General features: G+C 42.5%; 1 protein-coding gene and 1 pseudogene across 1 annotated transcript; one reads left to right on the top strand and one right to left on the bottom strand.

The window, feature by feature from the left end:
• Positions 1 to 541: 541 nt before the first annotated feature.
• On the top strand, positions 542 to 2,914 carry LOC100754805 (annotated as a pseudogene).
• A 4,115-nt stretch (positions 2,915 to 7,029) lies between these two features.
• Positions 7,030 to 7,633, bottom strand: LOC118239696 (V-type proton ATPase subunit F-like). Its single transcript, XM_035453063.1, has 2 exons — positions 7,612 to 7,633; positions 7,030 to 7,328 (listed from the first exon to the last, which is right to left on the bottom strand). The coding sequence occupies exons 1-2, from the start codon at positions 7,631 to 7,633 to the stop codon at positions 7,030 to 7,032; spliced, it is 321 nt and encodes a 106-aa protein (XP_035308954.1).
• Positions 7,634 to 26,191: the final 18,558 nt, after the last annotated feature.

Raw genomic sequence — 26,191 nt, forward strand, 5'->3', positions numbered from 1 at the left:
CCTCTAGTCCCTATCCCTACACTTTTACCATCATTCTAGTCCTCATCCCTTCTTTACTGCATTGTCCTTCATCTGGTGGAACAACAGTGAGAATTTGTGTCTGTGATTAAAATGACACAGCATCCAGGTACTTGGACTTCCCTTTCCATTCGCCAGCCGCCTCTCTCCGGGTCCCCAGGGCTGCTAACTGATCTGGCGCGCGCGGGGGTGGGTGTCAGGAGGAGGAGAAGAGCACAGGTGAAGGAGAGGGCTACAGAGCCAGAGAGCCAGAGGCAGAGGGAGTAGAGGCCACTTTCAGGAGCCGGGATTCATGCCTGTCCTCGGGACGAGCCAAGCGGACTTTACGGCTGAGTAAGAGCCAGGCTGCTAGAAGCCAGGTACCCCCACGCCCCCGGTATGCGAGCTGGACGCAGGGCTCTTCCAAGTTCCCACCGAGCCGAATAAAAAGCGTCCTACCGCTGCTCTCCCCCAAAGACGGACATTGACTCCAGGACTCCACAGAATGGAGCAAGAATGAGCGGATAAAGGCCGGCAGAAAAGCATGAACTGGAGGGAGTTTGCCCGTTGGAAGGTGAAGAACACAGCCATAGAGAGGAGAGACCTGGTCTGCCATCCAGTGCCCCTCATGCCGGATTTTCAAAGGAGCATCCGTCTGCTTGGCCGGAGACCCACCACTCAGCAGTTTATTGATACCATCATCAAAAAATATGGCACACACCTGCTCATCTCTGCTACACTGGGAGAGGTGTTACATGCTGGTTTCATTCCTATATGCTTGTCCCTATGCCTTGATGGCTCATCTTTAATATGGAAAGGATCTGAAGCTGCTGTCTCCTAGATCCATCTCTAGATAATAGGAACAGAATGTAATCCCAAGTGAGAGGAGGCTTTGACCATGTACATGGACAGGGAATGCCTCTCAAAGTGTTGAAGCTTTACACCAGCTTACATCATCCTACTTTGTCGACCATGATGGCACCATGAGAAGGCTCCATGAGATCCAGATATCAACTGGAGCAATCAAGGTCACAGAGACACGCACTGGGCCTCTGGGCTGTAACAGCTATGACAATCTGGACTCTGTGAGTTCCGTCCTTCTGCAAAGCACGGAAAGCAAACTGCACCTTCAAGGTCTTCAGATAATCTTCTCACAGTATCTGCAAGAGAAGTTTGTTCAGTAGGCTCTGAGTTACATCATGTGCAATGGTGAGGGAGAGTACGTGTGTCAGACAGCCAGTGTCGATGCCAGTGTGCTGAGGAGTTTCCACAGTGCAACTGTCCCATTACCGACATCCAGATCATGGAGTTCACACTGGCTAACATGGCCAAGGCCTGGACTGAAGCTTACAAGGACCTGGAAAATTCAGATGAGTTTAAGTCATTTATGAAACGTCTCCCAAGCAACCACTTCCTGACCATTGATAGCATCCACCAGCACTGGGGTAATGACTGGGATCTACAGAGCTGTTACAAGCTCCTGGAGAGTGCCACTGAGGCTGAGAGGCAGAAGATCCAGCGCACAGCCCGCAAGCTCTTTGGTCTCAGCGTGTGCTGCCGCCACAATCCCAACCACCAGCTGCCTAGAGAGAGGACAATACAGCAGTGGCTTGCAAGGGTCCAGTCACTTCTCTACTGCAATGAGAATGGGTTCTGGGGAACCTTCCTGGAGAGCCAGAGAAATTGTGTGTGCATGGTAGTACCACACTATGCCAGCTCCCCATCCCATGCATCATAGGTGGGAACAACAGCTGTGCCATGTGTAGCCTGGCAAACATCTCCCTCTGTGGCTCATGCAATAAGGGCTACAAGCTGTACAGAGGCCGCTGCGAACCACAGAACGTGGACTCTGAGCGGAGTGAGCAGTTCATCAGCTTTGAAACCGACCTGGACTTGCAGGACTTGGAACTGAAGTACTTGTTGCAGAAGATGGACTCGCGCCTCTATGTTCCCACTACCTTTATCAGCAATGAGATTCGCCTTGATACATTCTTTGACCCTCGGTGGCGCAAGCGCATGTCACTCACTCCCAAGAGCAACAAGAACCGTATGGACTTCATCCACATGGTGATTGGCATGTCCATGTGAATCTGCCAGATGCGCAACAGCAGCCTGGACCCCATGTTCTTTGTCTATGTCAATCCTTTCAGTGTCAGTGGCAGCCATTCAGAGGGCTGGAACATGCCCTTTGGGGAATTTGGCTATCCACGTTGGAAGAAGATCCGTCTGCAAAACAGTCAATGCTACAACTGGACTCTCTTGCTGGGTAATCGGTGGAAAACTTTTTTCAAGACTGTCCATATTTACCTGCGTAGTCAGACTCGGCTACCCACCCTACGTAATGACACCGGCCAGGGCCCCGTGGACCTGTCAGATCCCTCCAAGAGGCAATTCTACATTAAGATATCCGATGTGCAGGTGTTCGGGTACAGCCTGAGGTTCAATGCTGACCTCCTTCGAAGTGCTGTGCAGCAAGTGAATCAGTCCTACATACAGGGTGGTCAGTTCTATTCCTCTTCATCCGTGATGCTCCTCATGTTGGACATTCGGGACCGAATTAATCGCCTGGCCCCTCCCACAGTATCTTCAAGAGAAGTTTGTTCAGTTGGCTCTGAGTTACATCATGTGCAATGGTGAGGGAGAGTATGTGTGTCAGAACAGTCAGTGTCGATGCCAGTGTGCTGAGGAGTTCCCACAGTGCAACTGTCCCATTACCGACATCCAGATCCTGTGGCCTCCTGTGGCCCCAGGAAAACTCCAGCTGGACTTGTTTTCCTGTATGTTGAAGCACCGCTTGAAGCTGACTAACAGTGAGATTATCAGGGTGAACCATGCCTTGGACCTCTACAACACAAAGATCCTCAAACAGTCTGACCAGATGACAACCAAACTGCTAACCCGGGACCCTTTGCTGTGAACTTTCCCTTTCTGTTGTACACATACAACAGAATAACACAAAGTGAAACAAAAGAAAACACACACAGAGACATACACACATACACACATAATTTGTAAAAGGTAATTAATATTCAAAAGAAAGGAGGCAAAAATCTTTATTTGTTGGAAACTAAAGTGTTCTAGCAACTGTATAAAACTGTGGGGCATGTCTGTTACTACTATATAATGTCATGAAGAAGGGTCTCAGATTTTTGTGGAGCTTTGAGGTGGTGGATTCTTGGGCCTCAGGTGCTGTGTGGATGGGGGAGAAGGCGAGAGCATATGCAATGAATTGTAAAGAACTCTGCTGTGCAGGTGCTAAGATTAAACACTAAAAGAGAAAGAAAGAGATATATGTAATGTAACCCTGACACTGCCATATTTCCTTGTGGGAGGAAATGGATGTAGATAAAGAAGATATTTCTTCGGCAAAAAAAAAAAAAGACACAGCATCCAAAACCGGGAGGAATATGAAGAGTGCTAAGACTGGCTGATGATGTTTGTCACAGGAGTCATGGTCACATTAATAGCAGGATTTGCTATTTTTGATTGCCAATGCTTGAATCTAGCCCTTTAACACATATCTAACACAGAGAACAGATAAATGATTATGGATGACTGAAAAGCTGAATATTAATGTATAATATCTCTCTAAGCTTAAGGTCAATGCTCTAGGCCATTCATCACTAACAATTCGAGATCACTTTCCATGAAGTCAATAAAGTCTAACATTTGTGAGAGCCACTTCTTAGTTTTTTGTCTTGGTCTCTTCATTTACCCCAAGTCCATCAGGTTTCTCCCTCATCACCACCTGTTTCCTGCCCCTGTACTTCTTAAATCATTTTAAAATCTGACTGTCTTCTCAAGGAAAATGTATTATATGGCCACCATAATGAACTTTCTCCATTTGTCACCTGAATATGTATAGGAATATGCAGTGAAACATAAATCTCAGCTTCTTAGTCATGCTTGGGTTCAAACACCATTGAACTACAGAACCTCACCTTGACTTGAAGATGACTATCTGCTGGGCACCATATTCTACTCAATAACCTCTTGAGTTTTATTCTGTAGTTTAGTAGGATTTACTTCTTTATATATTAAAGAATTTCTTGTAAGAAAATTTATGTGTATATGATGAATGCTTATATTTGGCTGCTGCTTTGATTTTATATCTGAGGTGATCTATTTGTTAAGTTGTTTGATAGATTAAAAGGTTGTAAGAGCTGGGGAGATGGCTCATTTGTGAAAGTGCTTGTCACACAAATATAAAAACCTGTATTTGATCATCCAATACCCTTATAAAAGTTGGAGGTAGTGGCACATGCCTGTACTTGCAATACTGAGTTGAGGAGACAGGAGAATACCCCAATAATTACTGATCAACTATCCTGGCTGTATTGGTGAGCTCCAGGCTCAGAAAGGGACCCTGTATTAAAAATAAGGTGGAGAGCAATAGAAAAAAACACCTGGTATAAATATCTGACAATCCATATGCAGATCCATACATGTATACATACACACATATGTATGCTTACACAAACCTGCACACTAACACAAGTTTGCTCACACACATGTGTGCTCATACATGTATATAAACCAAAAGTTGTTTTTCTTATCCTCATTCATGCTACAATCAACAAGCATACCCATTAATTCTCATTAAATTTCTAAAGACTTCAATAGTCTGTTGTGCTGCCTCCCTTAAGATTTAAGGGGCATACCACTAATAATGCAGAGCTATTGAACCATAGCCTCTCTTGGTCTGTAAAACTAAAAGCATTGCAACATTACAGGATCCTAGTCTTCTGAAGTTAACTGAGACCAGATTCCACAGCCCAGAACTGTTATGAATTGGAGAGAACATCGGAAATCTACTGGCCATTTTGAAGGTGAATCTTTACAAATGCATTTTCTTGGAGCCAAATAATTCGGTGTTAACACTTAGTCTTACATAAGTAATTACAAATGAGCAGGGAAGTGTTCCAGCAATCAGTCAATTCTTTGCTGTTCCATTTTTTCTTGGCATCAGAAACCAATCCTGTGTATATATTTCATAAATCAAATAACTTAAGTGTTCTCGTTATAACTGACTCATTTGGAAAACAGGGGCACTCTCAGTTATGAGAGGAACAACTGAAAAATTAGTATATTAGCCTCATATTAACATCAGAAATGAAGTGTGGAGGCTTCAGATCTCAGACAGGCTTTCTCACTTAATCTGAGATCCAGAGGAACCTCAACACACCAGAGGAATCCAGTCCAACAACCAAGACTAAAATCAATCAGATCATTAGAGTAGAACCAGGCAGCATGATACAGGTACAGACAAGCAAGACAGCTACTGGACATTACTGGAAATGAATATAAGAATTTTAAGGAATCAGCTAGATATTTCACCAGCTGAAAGATGGTATTGAGAATGCCAAAGACACACAAGTCCCAAAATGCCACAAAGAAATATCGAATCTGTTTATGAAAGAAATCTTGGTCGTGGAAATGGCCCATACAAAGATGACTTCAATGCCATCCTGTTTTAAGGAACCATATAGGCTGATATGGAAAACAGTGGCAAAAACAAGCAGTCACAGAAGGGTTTTGTGTGACTAAAGGAGCCTGTGGTGTAATAAAGAACACAGCACTGAAATCATTATGGCTTTCAGTCACCTGAGTTCTGAGTTTCACATTAACTCTCTGTGAGACCATGGGCAAAGAGAGTGTCTCTACAAAACCTGTGCTGATTTCATTAAGAGTTTGCCAGGAGAGGCAAGACTATACAAATCTATGTTAAAATACTTTTTGATCATGATATTTAATATCTGTCATATGTATTTAAATATCTCTGCTCTCTCTATATATCAATCTATCTATATCTATCATCTCTCCATGTATCTAACACACACACACACACACACACACACACACACACACACACACACACACACACGATTCCTAGTATAGCTGGCAGAGTCAGCACTTACTGATAGGTAGACATTGTAGCAGCAACACAACTTGTCACTATTGTTGAGTTTCTGAAATCCTGGTGCTGGCAAGTCTACATAATTTTACCAGCAACCTGGCAGCCTTGTTTCTGTGAACAGCCCTATTCCAAAGTCGTAATGTGTGCGTTGAGTGACCTCTGTTTCTGCAATCGCAACTGGGATCCTAATACAATTCAATAAGCACTCAAAAATGTGTTAGTTTTGGCAGAAAAATAATATACTTTTAATGACAAAATTATTTCTTTCTTTGGGGGAAAGAGTTTCACCTTGTAACCCTAACTAGCCTGGAACTCATTATGTAGACCAGGCTGGCCTCAAACTCATAGAAATCCTCGGGCTTCTGCTGTGTTACCAGGCCTGGCACTCCACTAAATTCTTGATGGCTGGAACTACAAGGCAGGGTGTTGATGAGGCTTTTCCTCTCATGCTATCAAAGTCACTGCTTAGTTCTTGATTCTTGGGTTTACATAGTGTGGTCCTGGTTTGTTAACTTCCTTGGACTTATTTGTTATTTTTAATAACAAATTTTTAATTTGTTCTTTGAAAATTCCATACATCCACACAATGTATTTTGATTACACTCACTTCTCTACTCTAACTTTCTTCCTGATCCCCCATGTCCCTACATCCCCTTCACCCCAAGATTCAAACATCATTTTTTTAAACTAACCCACTGAGCCAATCAGTTTTGCCTTTATCAAAACAAGTACAGAGGGCCCTCTACTGCAGCATGGTCACCACACACTAATGACCATACCCCAAAGACATTGACTCTTCCATTCCCAGTATCAACTGTCAATAGCTCTCCCCCATCCATGCTACAATGTGACTAAATTGATCATGTTATTTTTTTTGGAGAGAATATTCTTTAATATCAACAATGACACTGTGTAACAGCACAGGGAAGAGGTAGTGGAGAGGGATGGTTGGACTTTCTTTCCTTAACTAGCCTGGATCTGAACAGCCCAGCCCTAACAGCTTAGGAGCCACTCAGTGAAGAGAAAGGGAGGGTCTGGAAACCAAGGCTTCAAACTTAGAGGGTGGCAAACTGGGAGAGGCCTAGTAGTGTGAGGGCGTTTAGGGTACGGGAGCCCTAGTGCAGGTCTTTGGCAGTGAACATGCCCTTGGCCCTGTGCAGGATGGAGTCTTTGGCCGCATTGTACGGATGCTCCTTGGATGGGATCTCCAGGACAGCCGGGATGGACCGCTGGTGGGGGTCGAGGGTATGCCAGACCATCTCTGCAATGTACTGGTTGATGAGAATGATGCCAATGTCACCCCTGTTCGGAAATTGCCTGAAAGTGTCTTCAATCTTATTGATGGTGGTATCCTTCTCAACTACCAGGAAATCTGAGGGTGTGGCAGTTGAGTGCCCAGCATCCCTCTGGTACTCTTGGGGGCAGAGGTGCCCACAGACACAATCTTTAAGACTATGTTGACCTTCTTCACCGGCCTCACCTCTGACCTTTTCCCTTCAGTGAGGGTTCATTTTTGAGTCTTGTTTTTGCCTTTACTTAAAAGCCTTGGTAGCAGGCATAGAGTCTCCTTGGCTGTTATCCCTGATCCCTGTTGAGTGTGGGGACAACCTGCTCTTTTGTCTTCTGTCTCTTCATCCAGTCCTTCCTGAGGCCTGGGGATGCCCTAGACTTCAGATAAACTGTCTTCTCTTCCTCACCCAAAGTAACTTTGTCATCCATACCTTCTGGCTTCTTCTTGGGGTGCCTCTTAGAGAACCTCTGATCCCCCCACCTAGAGCCCAACTTAAGCCAACTGTAAAATTATCTGCCTTTGTAGTCGAATATAGCCTCCTTTAGATAATCAATCAAAATGGTCACTCAGTATCACCCTAATCCCAGTATTATTTTGGGACCTTAACAAATACTACTAGTGACTAGGGAAATGGGGAGAGGTTCCATAAATCCAAGCTTCCTCTTAACCTTAGCAGCAAGCCTTTTCTGCGCAATTCCTGTTCCCCCACTCAGCTACTTCTAACTGTGAAATCTGAATGAGAGACTTCTACTACATTCTGTCCACTACTTTTGATCCTGCTAAAGACCTCTCCCTACTAGCCTCAATCCACAGTTCCTTCTCCTCCTCTGGCTCATGCAGTCTCCTCAATCTCCAGGAAGAGAGATCCCACCCTGGCACCCACTTTCACCCCAGCAGCAGTATTTGGTATCCATACTCCTTGCTTCTGTTCCACAGTAGGACCCCCTCTACTTGGCCTAAACAGACCTCTGTTTTCCTCTTGTGGGTGGTTGCCAGGGTGGGTGGCCTAGTCAGAGTACATGTCCCTTTCTCATTAAGTGTACTCTCTCAAATTAAAAAAAAATAAATAGCATGGGGTCATATACATCTAATTCCTCTACTTTCATTAAAGAATTCCAATTTATCACCCAATCCTACAGTCTCACCTTCTATGACATATGTGAAATGTCAGACAACAGTTCCAGTTATGGCAGCCCCTTTCCTACTTACCAGGCCAGAGGCTTTTTCCCCAGACCTGACTGGCAACTTGCCTTTACCCACATGCCCATAGTCAAATGCCTTAAGTACCTCCTGGTCTTGGTGGGCACCTTATCAGGGTGGGTAGAGACATCACCCACCACTAACAGACATTCTCTGACCTTCTCCTCTGAGAAATCATTCCCTGCTTTGCAATCTCTGCCTCTCTCCAGTCAGACAATGGCCGTGGATTCTCCTCCCAGATTTCCCAAGCCCTATCCAAAGCCCCCAATATCTTTTGGCATTTTCATATCCCATACCATCCCCAGAACTCAGGAAAGATAGAGTGAACTAATTGCTCCTTAAAAAACACCCTTGTCAAACTGTGATGGAACTTTACCTTCTCAGGATACAGGCTCTCCCCAAGTGAATTCTTTCCTTCTCACCATTTTATCTCATGTACAGAGGACTGGTTCTGACCCCCAGTCTTTTACTCAAACCCTCACCTTTCCCTGGGTCACCCCCTTACTCTGTCATCTCCACTCCCTCCTATGAAACTTTACTGCTCACTGCCTACATGGACGTGTGCCAACCCCTGTTGGTCCCCAGTCAACTCTGGGAATCAGGTCCTTCTTTCCCCTCTGGACCAAAATCCTCATCCCTTTCCACTAAATGACAGGGCCCCTTCAAGATAATTCTTGTAACCTCCATTGCTCCTAAGCTTGAGGACCTTCCTCACTGGATTTTACCTATCCCACCTCAAGCCCTTTACTCCCCTACCTCAAGATAACTTCCCTTCCTACATATCAACCCAGAAGGACCCTGCTTCCTCAAGTTTCAGAGGACACCAAGATGACCCACCTTGTCCCTTGTTCCAGAAGAATGAGGCTTCACCCCTATAGCTCCATTCTACTGAATTGTATATAGACTTCTCCACCTCCACCCCCACACCCCTGCCTTCTTCTGTCCAGGGCAACTTTTACATATGAAGATTTGAGGGTCAAGAGATCCCACTGGTCTAACAAACAGTCCCTCCAAACAGGGTTGGGAAATTGTTCCATAGCAGGTGGTCAGGAGCCAATTAGAATTCCCATCACCACAGTATCCACCTCTTCCTTCAATCAATGACCTCATCACTAGCTTCCTCTATGACAAGAAAGAAGGATATTGTAAACAGTGGCTACACACACACACACACACACACACAGAGAGAGAGAGAGAGAGAGAGAGAGAGAGAGAGAGAGAGAGAGAGATGGGTCTTGCCAATATCACATGCCACATATGGATCCTTGTTCTGAGTCCTTTCTCTGTCAGTGAATCCTTCACACCTATATCATGGATCCACGGGATTCCCCAGTGGGAACCAGGTGTGACCAGTCAGTTCTACCATTTCTTCAAACTCTGGCACCTGGTGAGCACAATTAAAATCCCGATTACTCAACTTCTGGAGATAGGAGAAATAGAGGAGGTGATTCAACCTTCTTCCAACATCATATCTTCTTTAGCATCCCCTCTCCTAATAATGTAAATTTGTTCCCTGCTTCAGAATTTTACCTCAGCCTACCAGCTCCTTAATGTCACTGAACCAGGCCACTTCAAGGATTGCTGGCTATGTGCTCCTCTTGACACTAGCTCATAATTTCCATTTACAGCCTCTCCCATAACCTTGTCAAAAACCTTACATCACCACTTACCAACTGCCCCTGAGTCCAGTGTAGCCACCACTCTCTACCCTTTACATATTACCCTCTTTGACATGGTGAACTGCTTTAAGTCATCCAGAACACATTTTGTCAGGGTGTGAAATTTCTTAGACTACACTAAAACCCTAACCCTCAACAGCCTACCCCTTTAGCCCCAAATTCCCACTGTCCACAATGTGTTGCAGTATTCATCTCTACCATTGCCTACTTGTGAGCTGGTCAGGAGTTCGAACACTAGTATTTCCCAAGTTGGGGGTGATACATGGAGAAGAACTGCCCAACATAATCAAAGGACTGTTCAAATTCTGCCCCTCTGGCAATCACAGGAATAACTGCTGGCATCACCCGCTGCTTCCCTTTCTTATCCTTGCTCAGAGGCACCCTTTTGATCCACATCCTGCCCCATAAATCTCTTTCATGAAGTCTGTTGCATGGTGTGATTTTGTGACATTCCTTGTCCCTTTAATTGGCACACACACAAAAAACCCTCCTAGTGTGTCTGTTGATTTCTTCATTTTATTATATATCTGACTGGAAGTCACATTCTGAACTAAATTTTTCTACTTTGGAATCCATGTGACATGCCTCACTATAATAGTACCTTGCTCACTGCAAATGCCCAAACTGTGTTTGCTACTGTATCTCAGAGGAAGCAAAGTCAAGGTTGTTTTGCAGCATAGTTACAGTGCAAGGAACATGACTGTTGTGAGAGTCTGTTTCATGGCAATGGACACAGCAGTCATGATGCTCTTGCACTGGTGTTTATCAGAAAATGGCCACAGCCTTTCATCTCCCTGCTTTCCCTCCTCTAGTCTAGTCCCCTACCCACTTATCTTTGAGTGCTTACTCTTTTCTTTGACTGCTCAGAATAAACATTCTCTACTTTTATCTCCCACACACTTCTTCTAGTCATCAGGTCCTAGTGTTTCTTTACAGCAGCGATGAGAGGAAGACTTCTGATGAGGAGGTATGGAGACAAATGAGTGGTACGGATGAGTCACAGTTGGGCATGGGAGTTGGGGGTTGGATGAGATTGGATGGGAAGGTGAGAAGGGCTGGGTGAGGGTGGGGCAGGCTGAGGGAAACAGTGTCTTGAAGGTACTGCTAAGGAACTTGGATTTGTTCCTTTATTTCAGAAGAAAACAGTTAAAAAGAAGAATGTACAACTGGAGATTCACTTACTATTCAAAATAAATTGAAGTTGAAGGAGTTTTACACATGAAGGGTAAGATGGGACACAGGCTGCTGAAGGAAAAGGAAGGACAAAGGCATTGAGAGGAGGAGGGTTCACTCAGAGGAGGAAGATGCCAGGAAGACATTTGGAGAAATAAAGAAGCAGAGAAAGGCAAAGAGAGAACATGTGGCGACTGAGGGTTCAAAAAGAGTAACCCAGAGGTGAATCATTCAAGTAGCCCTGGAAAATAGATGAGGGAGCAGAAAGGCCAAATTGGGTTTTCTGCTTGTGCTGACATCACATGACTGGGATGCTATCTTTGGGTAGAGAATTCTCCAAGGCAAAATGGACTACTAACTGAAAATGAGGCCGACTTTAACCCTGGCCTCTTCTCTCACAGGCTACACGGCCTTTCGGCAGGTCTGTTCTTTTACCTGTTAAATATGTCTAGTTGTTATAAAGACTTCATGAGCTAAAGCCTGGGAAGCATTGGTGCCTCCCAGTAAGTGCCTTCCCTCAGCTGATCTAACTCAAGGGGAGAAAGGAAAGGTTGTTTGTAGCCTGAGAAAGGGTCAAGAGAGTGTTGGATCTCCATGCTGCCTGTGGAGAAGCTGGGAAACCAGTGCTTGGGAGCAGAACATCCATATTTGAGGCACTCATAGAAGAAAAAATGCCCACCTTTTCTTAGAATAAGCATCATTGACAATCTAAGGTAACTGCTTGTCAATGAATTAAATTTCTAAAGTGCTCAGGGGAATGAATGTCAGCTGTGCAGAAAGGTGGACGCATGGCCTGTGGGAGGCAATGAAGGGGGACGTAGAGTTGGAGGGTAAACTCCTGGAAATTCTTTCAAATGTAATTCTGGAGTCAGGTGACAGGTGATACTGTGTTTTCAGCATCCCATTTTCTGATGTGTGGGTGGCCTATAGGATCCTTAGAGTGAAGGTTTATTGGAATATTTTGCAGGGTACGTCTGTAGCCAGAAGATGCTATGAAGACAAAGGTCATGTAAGCAGATACATTTATGTGGATGTAAAATATTACGTTCTCCTTTTTTAAAAATTACATTCTCTTTGCTCTTGGAGGCAGCCCCCAAACACTGGATTCTACCTGTATGTTGAGCCTCATTTTAGTTCACTTTGCATTTTTTGTTTTTCAGTTCAGTTTGTACTTTATTCTTATATTGAAGTACTCTGTTTCTGGATGTAACTTCTATCTCTTTAGGCAATAACTTGGTAAACCCATGTCTTTGGTTGGGTTTCTTGGAGATATACTTAAGGATGAAGTATTAGATTCTGGAGGTTTGTTGGGAAGTTCTCTTGGGAGACAAACCTGTAAGAACATAAAGAAGGCAAGGATGGGTAGGTAAAGAAGCTGAGTTACAGGAAGTTGGACCTTTGATGGTATTTCAATGATTTCTCAATGGAGGGCAAAAGCCTGGATCTTTGACTCCATTATTAGCCAGTTGTTGACTGTAGGGTGCTTCCTGGGAAATGACATACACTTAGGTGAGGCCACAGGGGTATCCCAGTGATGGACACAGCTGAGAGTTCATCTGTGTGCTCTGTAGGTTAACTCTGGCATCCAGGTATTTAAGTTTTTCACCAGGTGAAGTCTTTAATCCCAGCTTGCAGAGATAGACAGCTAGATCTCTGTGAGATGGAGGCCAGCCTCATCTACAGAGTTGAGTCTCAAGTCTGCCAAGGCTACATAGAGAGACTCAGCCTCAAAAACACAAAAAGGGGAAAGAAAGAAAGAAAGAAAGAAAGAAAGAAAGAAAGAAAGAAAGGAAGGAAGGAAGGAAGGAAGGAAGGAAGGAAGAAATAAAGGTCTACAAGCTATCCTTGTTTCTTTTAGGGCTTAGTAATAGAGTAAAATGGTAGGTGAAGATAGAGAGCCAAGCAGGGAAGGTAGGAGAAGCATGAGATCTCATGTTATACCCTTCCCATCTTTCCCAAAGATGCTTATAAGAGTTGAGGCATGAACATCACAGCGAATTGAAGCTGGTGTAATGATGCATAAATCACTTTGATAGTCCACAGAAGGAAAAGAAGCTTGACTATTCTGTATAGTTCTCTCTGACCTTATCTCCATAGCCAGAGGTCATTTTTTATATCAATGGGGGTCACACCCCTTTCGGCAACAGCACTGTAGCAGTACAAAGAAATTCATCTGCACACCACATGGATGCTAATAATGAGCAGAGTGAGCTTCTGATAATTATTGGAGTTAATGAGCTAATCATAACAAAACTACAGCTTCTTTGAGAGAAGTACCTCTACAAAAGCAAGTGCATTGGGACTATTTTTGAAAGACACAGAATGGGTATGTATTAAATTAAAGGTAAGACAGGCACTATCAGTCTGATAGGTGTAAACTGAGGCTGCTGGCTTCTAACGTGGCATACCGGGTTGCTCCCTAGGAAAGTACTGCATGGGCAGCCAACAGGGTTGTGAAGGTCTGTGCTCACAGCCCTGATTACACATACTCTAGTGGCCTAATCGCCAGTAGGATTTTATGGCTCTTTCTGTGGTCATCTGAACAACAAAAATTCTTCTATTCTAGTAAACTAAAGACCTCCCTTTTCAGCACCATTATTTGGTATAATTTCCCTTGATATTTGGGAGAATTGATTCCCTGGCCACAGAAAGCAACTCTTGATGATTTTAGAAGGGAAAGCAGAAGCCCCTGAAAACTGTTTAGACCCTGGCAATGGATGGCGGCAATTCTCTTATTCCCTGGCAGGGAATAAAGGGACATAGAAAATGTTGCAAGAAGTGACTTCTGGTATATCCCTCTTCACTAAGGTGTGAGTTTCCACTCTGAATGTGCCATTGTTTAGGTTGTAAATTATAATTAGAAGAAATAATAGAGTCCAGCCATTCCTAAATTTATGAAATAGTGTGGTTTTTTCCCTGCACAAAATTCCCTGCTCAACAGCTAATGACAATCAGGTCATCCAAGTGCACAGCTGTTGGATTTCCAGGGTATACACAGTGACTGATTAAAATTACCTAGAAAATCCACGGCAGAGTGCTATTACACTGGTTAGAGAATTGTTCATAGAAGGAAGCCTTAGGCATTGATGGGAGCTGTTTAGTCAGCCTGCCATTAATTAGCAAGGGAAACCTCTCCTGCTTTAAATAATTTATATCCGCAACCAGAGTAGACAATAGAGGAAACATTACATCTCACTAGGAGGTCTTTTCCAAACATAATTTACCAGAACAAAAAAGCACCCAGGTTTGAACAACTTGCCTTGACAAACTTCTGCCTGAACAGTTGACTTCTCTGATGACATTATTTACTAAGCAACTGAAATCAGTTCTGCTACTAAGCCAGGGGTAGAACGTGCTACTGTTATCTTTGGAGAGCAACTAGCATCAGAAAAAAAAATTCTTTGGCACTAAATTATTAGGAAAAGGAAATGTACCCTTTGCTTGGCTCCTACATCATTTCTTCCTGTGCTTTGGTTGAAATAGCTGGCAATGCCTTTGAAATAAGCACCATTTTATCCAGTGGGAAAATTGTAGATTGATTCCATTCATATAAATAATAAATTCTTTGAACATATACAAAATTTCTTGAGCTACATTAATGCACATTTGCATTTCTCTTTAATATGAAACAGCTGTTGTATTTTTCATTTTATGGTGCTTTAAAGAGAAGGGAAGGACTGGGAACCAACATGAATCACCCAGCCCCAGTATGCTACATTAAAGACAATATCGCATCAATTCCCATTGCTCCTGTATCTGATGGAGAGCAGAAACTTGCTTCATTTTTTAAACCCTGGAAGTTAATGTAGAAACTTTAACAAAAGCATTTAAATTATCAACTTGAAATGAGAAAGGGAGTCAGCCCTGATATGCATCAGCTTAAATGCACCATTCTGGATGTAGGAGCAGGAAAGGCATAGAAGGTACTTACATAAATCAAATCATCCCAGTGAAAAGTAGCCGTGTAAATTCCCATTTCTCACCTGGCATTCTCATTTGGATGGGAGAATTGATTTTCTTAGCAATAGAATAAGCTTCCCACCTTCTTTTTCGAACATAGTTTCTTCATAATTATGCAAACTACACCTCAGTCATCTTCCTTATCATGGCCTTGGGAAATAAAAATCTGGATGGCTAAATATGGCCAAGGTTTTTCATTATGGTGTGATAACCTACATTCTACATGTGCAACAATTGCAGAATCTGGAGTTCTTTTTTTCTCTGACATGCCTGAACTGAAAATGAAATGAATTTTTAGTAACTGTGGCCTCATGACTTCATCTTTTTAGTAAGATTATGAGGGCATGCGCCAAAGGAGACTTTTGTTCACCTCCCTCGTCTCTCTCCTGATTTTGTGCATAAGCACTATGAGAGAGGACAGAAGTACAAACATTGTGTTTGTATATGTAGCTCAGAAATTTCCCTCTGCTTTTAACAGTGGCCAACTAAAGAAACTTTCTGAGCCCCAGGCTTCGGGGTTTAAAATAACAGTAGTTGTTGTCTTCCAGATCATTGTAAGGATTAAAGTTGATTTTCTGAGTACAAATGCCATCCACAGTGCCCCAGGCCAGTAAGAGTTCACAGAGATGAGTCACATTCTTCCCAGCCTCTCTCTCTTCCTCTCTTTCTTAGCTTAGGACCTGGCAGTTGGGAAGGATCTCTCCACTGTAGGCTTTCTCACAGAGGACTACAGGCACTGTGGACACAGATCATCCCTGATGTAGAAATATCATATGTGCTGACAAAAGTTGGAGGCTCCATGTCTCTCCCATTCCTAGGACTGGGGATTGAAATCACTAGGACTGGAAACAAAACATCAGTAGTCTACATGGTTAGGGTATGGCCATGGGCAAAATCAGAACTCTCAGCATTCACAGTACCAAACAGGAACTGTGGCTGGTTTTATTTTTATTCTTGTATAGCCAGTGTGGGGAAAATTCCCTGCTTGATCTCTGCCATCCTTAGAAAGACTGATTGCATGTTTTTATGAAGCAGGAAAAGCTTGTTGGGTTGAAAGCAGCACAGACTTGGTCTTTCTGCTGTGGGAGGTTATGTGGAGAGGACACACCTGTACAGTCTAAAATCACACCTTTGTCCAAGCCCTGCCACCTCCTCTCTGAATGTCCCTGGCACATTAGAGATGTGACATGGCTAAGCTTCAGTCCCTCTGATGAACAGTGGGAATCTCTAAGGCTTGCTTTAAAGATTTGATGGGTTGATGGTCTAGTTGTTCAATCAGACACTTAGGAGTCTTTCCTCCTCTCAAATTCATCATTCCTCTTCTTTTTTTTCCATAGTTTGCAAACTCTATCCTCTTCTAGCCCCACTTGGTTGTGTGACTTTCCCTGGGAAGATATTTTTTTAAAAAAGTCTATTCACTCCAGAAGCAGAGGGCACTGATAGACTAAGGAAAGGACTTCCATCTAGTCCAGCTTGGTGAAACTGTGGGCTTAATGGGGCTACTTACAGGAGCTTGACTGACTCATAGATAGCATCATAACTCAAGGGCACATAGACTGCCAAAGAATCTTGCCTAACCTCAGAGAAGGGCCCCTATGACAATCTTGAGAAAGTTTAGGTGCCTGGTGAGCCTCCCCTCCCTGTTCTGCTGAATCTTAATAAGACTGGGCTTTCAAGGTCTCATGTTATCAGGAATGTTTTGATTCAGGACAGCAATGAAGATGTCTAACCTAGAGGAAATACACAACTCCTTCAGATTTCAGCAGAGGTGCCACACCGTCTTCTACTTTTGATTGGTACCTAGATGTCATCTTTATTCCTCATCCCCTCATCTTTCCAACCCCTCTGACACACAAGTCTCTAGACTCTGCCTCTAAACTACTTTGTGGGCCTTTCTACTCATCTTCATTTCTACATTCATGCTTTAAAGTCTTGCTGGGCAACTACAGCATCCTGTAAATTTGATTTTTGCTCATGTTCTCTACAGGCTATCTTCCACATTAGAAAATGACCTTTAGAATTGCAGGTCATAGCATTAGACTCCAGACCATCTTATGGACATCCTCAGTGACTTCTTTTTCATGGACTACAGCCAAGCCAGCTGTTGCTTACCACATGGATACCCATCAGAACACTGTACATTTCTGTCTTTTATCCTCTCACCTCCAGTGCCTCATCAACAGCTTATCCCAGGGATTTCACTACTGTCACCTCTGGTCACAATGCTTTTCTCATCCTTTTGATTTTAGAATCTGAAAGCCAAGTTGCAATCTATAATGATCTATAATGATGCCACAGCCATCGTTAAATCACAAGAAAAAGGTAATTTAATTTAATTGAAATTAAATTCTTCTTTCTTCATCTTTTCACAGAAACTTCTTTGTTCCTGTGTGGAACAAGCCACATTCTACATCGGTTATCCCAGTGACTATTTTCAGATGGTGTTATATAGAGACTGTGGAGACCCTGGACATAATAATTTACAATTCCACAGTGTATGGAAGGGAGCCCAACATGACTACTCCATGGTATGGTTAAGGTTTTTATTATATATATGAGAGAGAAAACAACCAGAAGTATCTGGAAGAGTTAATAGCAGAGAGAAAAATAAGTAGACTGAACATGGCCTGCTGATTGTACTTGGCCAGGGATAGGGATGTGGGAGAATAGGAGAGAACAGTGGAGATAGAGAGATAGCAAGAGATAGAGAGAAGGAGCATAGTGAGAGAAAGAGAATGAGATAGGGTAAGTGGGTGCTGGAGAGATGGCTCAGATGTTAAAGGTTAGGCTCACAACCAAAAATATAAGAGATAGGGTAAGTGGATAGAAAGATAGGATATATCTGGTTTTAAGGAGGGTGAGTAGCTGGGAGTGGGGGTGGAAAGGGCCAGGAGACTGGCATGGGAGCTTTGAAGGAATTGGGGAAGTCTGGAAGCTCACATGGGCTTTGATATACAGGTATATGTCAATGAAGAACCATAATGTCCCTTCTGCCAGATGTAAGGGAAGTGGCTCCTTTTGTCAGGTGTGAACTTGTGTCACAACCTCCTGTGTAATGCTGACTTTTATCCAGCCTCCAGAAATCGTATAGTCCAGCTTGAGCTCATTTCTGGATATATGGACTACCTTTTGGAGTGTAGGGAATTGGAGTTTCCTTTAGACGTGACACACACTGCTGTGGGATGGAACAGGAGGTGATAAGTCAGAGGGCAACTAAGATCAGGCTTTGTGCTGCAACCAGAGATGTACTACAAGGTCATCTGGGTTTCCTGGTGAGGTTTTTCAGACCTTTGCTGAATGTTTGGAAAACACTGCTCCCTTTACTCTTGTGATGTTTTCTGCTCACCTCCCTTGACAGTTTACTTGCGATTTAGTTTCCATCTTCAAGCTATTCGGTCCAGCAAATAGACATACTATGTAGTCTAGCAAAGAGGTAAACCTTGGGTACTAGGCATAACCTGGTGCTGCCCATTGCCAAGCCATGTGCACAATCACTGAGCCTCTTTTGATCTGAGATCTCAATATTCTTGTCACTGTCTGTGTTTGCAGACATGTAGTTTAAGGCATTTGTGCGTAATAAATTCTTTCTTTCTGTGTCCTCCTCCCCTCTCCATTATTTGAGTTTAATTTACAGTTTGACTTACTGTTGCTAGAATGTTTACACTGCCTAACAGCTTCCCATTTATCCAGTTCTTCCTCCGGGGGTGTAAGCAGATTGGCCAATTAGCACTACCTTTTTAACTAACAGATAAATATACCACTCTACTCAAGTATGGAGGACACCTTGCAGTGATAAGATAAATCAGAACTTCCCTATAGATTTTCTTTACCTGCAGTGAGTACATCACTTGAAGCAATTACATCAATAATAATAATGGGCACACAGGCTCATATTTCACAGTAGTTTCCTCTGGGAGATTTGATTTCTCCTTGGAGTCAAGGACTGTGGTAACTTGTGGGCTTTTTCAGTTCTCCTGGAGGTTAGATGGGCTATGCTGCTTAATAATTATGATGCAAGATACCATTCTGAATGAGGTAACCCAGATACAGAAAGACAAACTCTGTACGTGCTCACTCATAAATGAATATTAGACACAGAGCAAAAGATAACCAGCCTAGAGTCCACATCCCCAGAGAAGCTCTGTTACAAGGAGGATCCTAAGAGAGACATACATGGACCCCCGAGAGAAGGGGAAATAGACAAGATTTCCCAAGTAAACTGGCAGTGTGGGGGCAGTGGGAGGGAGGTAGGAGAATGGGAAGGGGAAATGAGGAGGGGGAAGAAAAACACAAGGGATTGGGAAGGTCGAGTTGGGGAAAGGAGAGAGAAGGAGAGCAAGGAAAGAGATACTTTGATAGAGGGAGTCATTACTGGGCTAATGAGAAACCTGGCACCTAGGGAAATTCCCAGGAATCTACAAGGATGACCCAAGGAAGAATCTAAGCAATACTGGAGAGGCTATCTTAAATGCCCCTCCCCTATATGAGATTTATGACTTCCTTAAATGCTATCATAAAGATGTCATCCAGTGGCTGATGGAAGCAGAAGCAAATATCCACAGCTAAGCACTGAGGCGAACTCCTCGAGTCCAGCTGTAGAGAGGGGGGAGTGACACTATGAGCAAAGGGGTCAAGACCATGTTGGGGAAATCCCACAGAAACAGCTAACCTGAGCAAGTGGGAGCTCACTGATTCCAGATTGACAGCTGGGGAACCTGCATAAAACTGAACTAGGCCCTCTGAATGTGGCTGAGATTTGGTAGCCTTAGGCAGTTTATGGGACCACTGGCAGTGCCCAGGGACCAGGGACCAGGTTTTATCCCTAGTGCCTGACCTGGATTCTTGGAGCGTATTCCCTATGGAGGGATACTCCCTCAGCCTATATACAGAGGGGAGGTCCTTGGTCCTGTTCCAAATGATGTGACAGACTTTGGTGATCCCCCATGGGAAGCCTCACCCTCCCTGAGGAGTGGATGTGGGGTGGAATGGGAAGAGGGGGGGCGCAATGGAAGGATGAGAGGCAGAGGCAACTGGGATTGTTATGTAAACTAAGATTGTTTCTAAAATAAAAAATGATAAAAACCAGGAAAAATTATGATGCATGACAAATGTTAATGAAAAGTACGTTGAAATAAAAATACATTCTATTTGGTAACTGTTCTCAAGTTAACTAGAATTATATATCAACATATATTCTAAAGATAAAATTATGTTTACTGTCTTCCCACATCTCAGATAATTCTGAGATAATTATCAGAGATCAGATAATTCTGATCTCTCTATTAACTATCTACTCAAATAAATTAGGTGATAATTCTAAGAATGTACAGTTAATATTTTAAGGTGTTAGCTTAGTCTAAATAATGAGCATCACATTTTTCTCTGTAGAGCTTTTATCTACAGTATTACTTGCTGCATATTTTCATGAATTGGCAGTTTTCTGAGATACTAAATTGTCTTTGTTTAAGTGAGGGAAAACAATCAAGTTGACTTTTGATGCTATAGTAATTCATAGCTGTATAAGTGAGGGTACCAGCGTCAAACTGTGCTATTATTTTGTTAAGGCCAATTTCAAAGTAGTATTTCAATTTAGCTCTCACTGAAGCATCCAATTTGTATTTAAAAGGCAGTCAATACTGATTAGTGGAATAGTGTTAACCTATTGTTGGTGAGCTGTGTCACAATAGAACATTTCTAACCATAACATTGAAATGTTGTGGATTGAATGGCACCATGTACCCAGGAGTGGTAAATGTAGTTGGATCACATGGGAATGTATTTATCTGTTCTGTGTCAGGGTAATTCACTGGGGGTGGGACACAAAACTGAATTGAGAGATAGTATATAACTTAAGACATTCATGAACCTAGAGAAGAGCACTAACAAGAGAAACAGGAAAGCCTGGACAGAAAGGAACAAGAACAGAGAAGGAAGAGACCCTGCTTCCCATGGAGGTTTATCAGTGTTATGAATTAGAAGGCATGGCAAATGGGGGTGGCTGAGGAAGACAGAAGGTAACTTCTGGCAACACTTCAAATGTTCAACTGTATTAGACCACTGAAGTATAGTTATGCCATTTAGTGAAAACATTCCTAAGAAGATTTTAATTGTTAAAACTATCTTGTATAAAAACTGCTCTCTGATCACTTACATCAGCCATAAATTCTTATGGTAAACTTGTCTCTGGACTAGCCATAAATTCCTACACAATGTGACCCTGAGCTAAAAAAGCTTAACTGAGTGGCCATTTAACTGCTGTCCCTCTGCTCCTGTAAACAATGCTTACATGTGGCAGATGAACCAGATCTGCCTTTCTGTATATGTCATAATTTTAGGACACAATAATGGTTTTTACCATTAAAAGCCAACCAGAGGTTAAGGCTGCTGCCTTCTAATCTGCTTGAGACAGTCCCACCTGCTGTTAATAAAGACTCTACTCAACTTAGGCCTCTCGGAGTCATCTCTTCAGGTATACCATAACACTACCTCCATCATAACAAAAGACTAAAAAGTGTAGTAGTTTAAATAGCTTGTGCCTCAGAAGTGTGCAAACTCTGCATGACTCAGTTGGTTTATTTCTTTGGTTCTCCCAAAGACACAAATGTAGATGACAGAAGGAAGCACTCATCTTTGTTGACATCTAGGAGCTATCTACTTTGGGAAGAACTTTTGAGTCACAAGAAGATTTCAGTTTCCAATGTCAGTGGGGTTGCTGACCTAGTTTCTTTCCAGGATCCACTTAACTCCATAAAACCACCTGTATCCCTTACCCATTGCCCTGTTGTCTTCTTTCTCCCCTATAGACTCTCACAGGCCACACTCAAAAAAAGGCCCGTACTTTTCCCATGTGAATAGTTTGGCCCACTTAGATAATTCAGGATATCTCTTTATCTTCAAGTCCCCAGTGTATATATTTGCTGACTATTTTGCCCTGTAATGAGACCATTTACAGTTCCCAGGGATTAGAATATGGGGCTGTTTGGAGGTCACTAAGCCCACTGCTATGAGACAGAATAGTATGAGCAGGGATTCTTCATGAACAAGGTAGAGGCCGGCATACACAGGGTGAAGCAGGGAATGGACTAGGAAGGCACTATGATCTTACATATACTCCCACAACACTTTATAAATGCTCAAAGGGTAAACTCACATCTCATGTATTTTCTCATTTGCTCCTTGACACTAGAGACGTGTCCTTATTCAGGTTTGTCCTTTAAAGTGAAGCTTCCTGCCTTCTCTTCTAAGAGGTGATTGGTACCACCTGCATTTGAAGTTCGTTAGAAAGACAATGACGCGGTCTAACAGCAGCAGAGAGCTCAGTACATGCAGATAGGGGAGAACATTTGAACAAGACTCTTGTTAAGCCTGGAATCCCACCCTGGAGACCACTTTTCACTCTTCGATGACTGCTTCTATCCTTTCAACCTTGTATCACCTTGAAGCCTCTGTACCTGCAGTGGTTGCTCCTGGCAACTTTGAGAACTTCTAGGCCGGCACATAGTTTTCCAGCTTTACTAGCCATCCCTCATGCCTCCACACTATAAAGGCAACTGAGTGTTTTGGCTTTAGCTTACCATCTAAGAGCTGTTTGGCTTATGTGCTGGTTTAATGTGACTAGCATTTGATTGGAATATTATATGGTTTAAAGAAGATGCCTGTTCTGAAACTCAGTTGGGCTGGACAGGATCCTTTTAATTCATTTAACTTTACCCACCAAGTAGAGACACAGTCATCCAAAGTACTCTGACCTCTGGATTATGCTGCATCTTACACAGGCTTTCATGAAGGCACTTACTTTCCCCATTTGTATAATTATTATTTGTTTCCCATGATTATTTCACTAGGTGTTAAACAATGTCTTTTCAGTTTTATGCCATACACTGAGTTGTACTAACATAAGCAGAATAAATAGACAAAATAGAATTGTATAGATAAGTGCTTCATACTTAATTACTAAATAATAATAAATGAATATGAATTCATAAACCTTTTTCAAAATGATTGCAGTCCATAGTAGCTCACTAAATTAAGTTGATCAGTATTGAAACCCTGATGTAATTTTATGTGTGTGTGTTTGCCATGGCACAGTGTGTGTGTGTGTGTGTGTGTGTGTGTGTGTGTGTATGTAAAAGTTAGAAAACAACTTTGGGGAGTCAGTTCTTTCCTTCTGCTACATGGGATGGAGACCAGGCTTGGGGGGCAAGTGCCTTTACCTAATAAACCATCTCCCTGTCCCCTTTTAAATTTTTTGTTTGTCTTTTACACAGATATAATTTATACAGGAGCATGTACCAATAGAAAAATATTGGCGATTGGGATCCCTTCCCATTGATCCCCCCTCTTTCATTGTACTCTTTCATTGTACTCTTCCTCTTTCATTGAGCAGCAGCTTCTGTATCTATGCTCCAAACATGTGGCTCCAGGTCATGGCTTCCCCTGGGACCAGAGGGATTCCAGGCTTCAGGCCAAAGTCCATTGCTTCTCTTCTTATTTTTATTAGCAATTCACCATACAGTGCCTCATAGCACCCATTCTCTTGATATTTAACATCTCAAATGTTTTGTCTTTTATCAATTATTAAAATTCATTTTTGAGTAACTTTTAAGTTCTGGGAAAGTCAGAATTATCACATTCTGAGTCCTGGAGTTCACTGTCTAATGGAGAAGGCTGATGGTTATCAGCATGACTTGTTATTGCAAAGGGACAGAAATGTGGGTCTTAGGAGCTCAAAGCAAAGGCATCATAAACATTATAAACATTGCATTTGTCAGGTGCTCATTATATACTAATTGAAACTATTTCCCTTTGAATTTGGCAAATCCATGTAGTTTTAAATAAGCAATATGGTGGGCTGATGCATCTCAAGTTTAGGTCAAGCTCAATTGGAAATTTCTTAAGACATCATGCAGACTGGTGGATTTCCTTTGCCATCAGTTGACACCTCCAGCACTGCCCTTGCCAGCTAAGGTCCACATCTTCTTCCAAATGTTTCTAATGTCTCCTGAAATAATCAGAACCATCTTTGTAATAATAACTTACACTCACAACCCAAGCTACCCTACGTATATGGGGCTCTGTCACTATGGATGGATGTTCTTTATCTTTGTGGTACCATTCTCCCCGTATTTAGTTTTGTCTTACTTGCTGATGTTGAATTAAAACAAAATTAAACAAAAACAGACCTGATTTTTCTGGCAGACAACTATTTAAGAGTAAGAGACATAAGTCAAACTATTTTCCATCTTCTTTCTTAGTTGTCCTACAATTCTGATTATTTTAGGAAGGATTAAGGCAGAGGTTGTAGGCATTCCCCAAGTCCCATGTATGTGTAAGAGATTGGCTGTGGTGCCCTTGATTGAAGCCTCCTGTGCAAGATGGTCATCTTTTGTGCATGAAGCTCTCCAAGTCCCCCGTCTTCCTCATCTCTCATTGCTCCCCTTGAAGCCCCAAGTACATTCATTTACTTAGAGCCAAGGATGGTGTGACTTCTAGTGCTGTCTCAGCCACTGAACCCTCCAGAAATAGCTGAGAAGGAGGGGAGGAGAATTAGATGGCTCTGATCTTTCGCTCTTGACAAGCTTCCTTGTGCATGATGAAATATAAATAGAATAAACCATGATTCACTATTAAACCTGGAAGTGAGATGACACAAAGATTCATAGATTACTATTAAATGTGTTTTCTTCAGTTTTTGCAGGGTGTGGAGTGTGGTGGGGCTTACTCACCTGCAGTTGATAGTGACAAATGGTCTCAGAAAAATTATGTCATTCAGTATTCAGTGACAACACTAAGAAAGACATTAAAAATTCTTTATATAATCATGAACTAGCATTTGGTAAAGGGGCTTTCTTCCCTTGTGCCCTTAAAAAAAATCATGGGATCTCATAATTGCCTGAACTTCTTGACATACTAATTAACTCTGATTTAAAACAGCCATTATTTTCAGTTAAGCTTAGTGAACATTGTCTAATATTATTATGTGACCATTAATATGACTAGAGAAAAATGAGATAAGAAAAAGAAGAAGAAGGGAGTAATTAAGATGAGTAATTTGGTAACAAAGTTGAACTATAACAGGTTGGTGACTCTGCAGCGTGTGATAATGTACATTATCAGCGTAATTTATGCTTCAAACTAAAAGACTCTATTTGTCCCCAAGCCCCTTTATGTTAAAGTTTTATCATTTTAGTTATTGGTAAATGGAGTGAGAGACTTCAGAATGAGGCACGAGAATGCCTGACCAGGAGAGCTCATGGCTTTCACTTTGAATGTTTTGCAAAGATACAAAGGGGAAGATTCTGGACAAACTGGGGGGTTGGAGAAATACAATTGATCCACCTGAGGCAAATGTCTTCTCTGTGCCCACTCTCCCTCCCAGCCTTTTTTTCTGCTTACTCCCTTCCTTCATCTTTTTTTTAGTGTTTTGACATGGTCTTGTTATAATGTAGGCTGACTCACACTTCTGATTTTCTTGCCTCAGATTCCTGACTAGGTGTGTGTAGGGAGAGATCTTACTAGGTACCTGTAGGCCTGGGAGATAAAGTGTGGCGCTCTCATGGGGTTCAGGTAGGGTCTCGGAGAGCAGCTTCGACTGGATAATCAGAGCTCTGACCCTGGGTTATTGGTTTCTCATGTAAGTGATTTCTCTTCAATAAAATTAACCTAGGACACCTATCCCGTGTATGGTAATCTTCCTCTACAGGCTTGTGCAACAATATCCTTTTGTTGTTGTGGGGTTTTTTTGATGAAAAATGATCTCCTACTAATGTTAGGGATACGTGTAATTTTTGTTACGATTGAAATTAGCATTCTTATCTGGGTCATGAAGTGTTTGTTCATTGTGAAAAGAACGCCTTACCCCAGTGGTTCTCAACCCGTTGGTCGCCCCTTTTACAGTAGTTAGTTAAGACCATCAGAAAACACTTGTTTACATTATGATCCTTAACAGTAGCAAAAATTACAGTTATGAAGTAG

This window comes from Cricetulus griseus (genome assembly GCF_003668045.3).
Source record: "Cricetulus griseus strain 17A/GY chromosome 1 unlocalized genomic scaffold, alternate assembly CriGri-PICRH-1.0 chr1_1, whole genome shotgun sequence".
Taxonomy (NCBI): domain Eukaryota; kingdom Metazoa; phylum Chordata; class Mammalia; order Rodentia; family Cricetidae; genus Cricetulus; species Cricetulus griseus.

What these genes read in the sequence shown, in the direction of transcription:
- LOC118239696 (XM_035453063.1), bottom strand. Translation starts at nt 7,633, where the DNA reads ATGGATGACAAAGTTACTTTGG. An exon ending in GGATGACAAAGTTACTTTGG is followed by an intron (nt 7,329 to 7,611) that starts GTGAGGAAGAGA and finishes TCTGCCCCCAAG; the next exon opens with AGTACCAGAGGGATGCTGGG.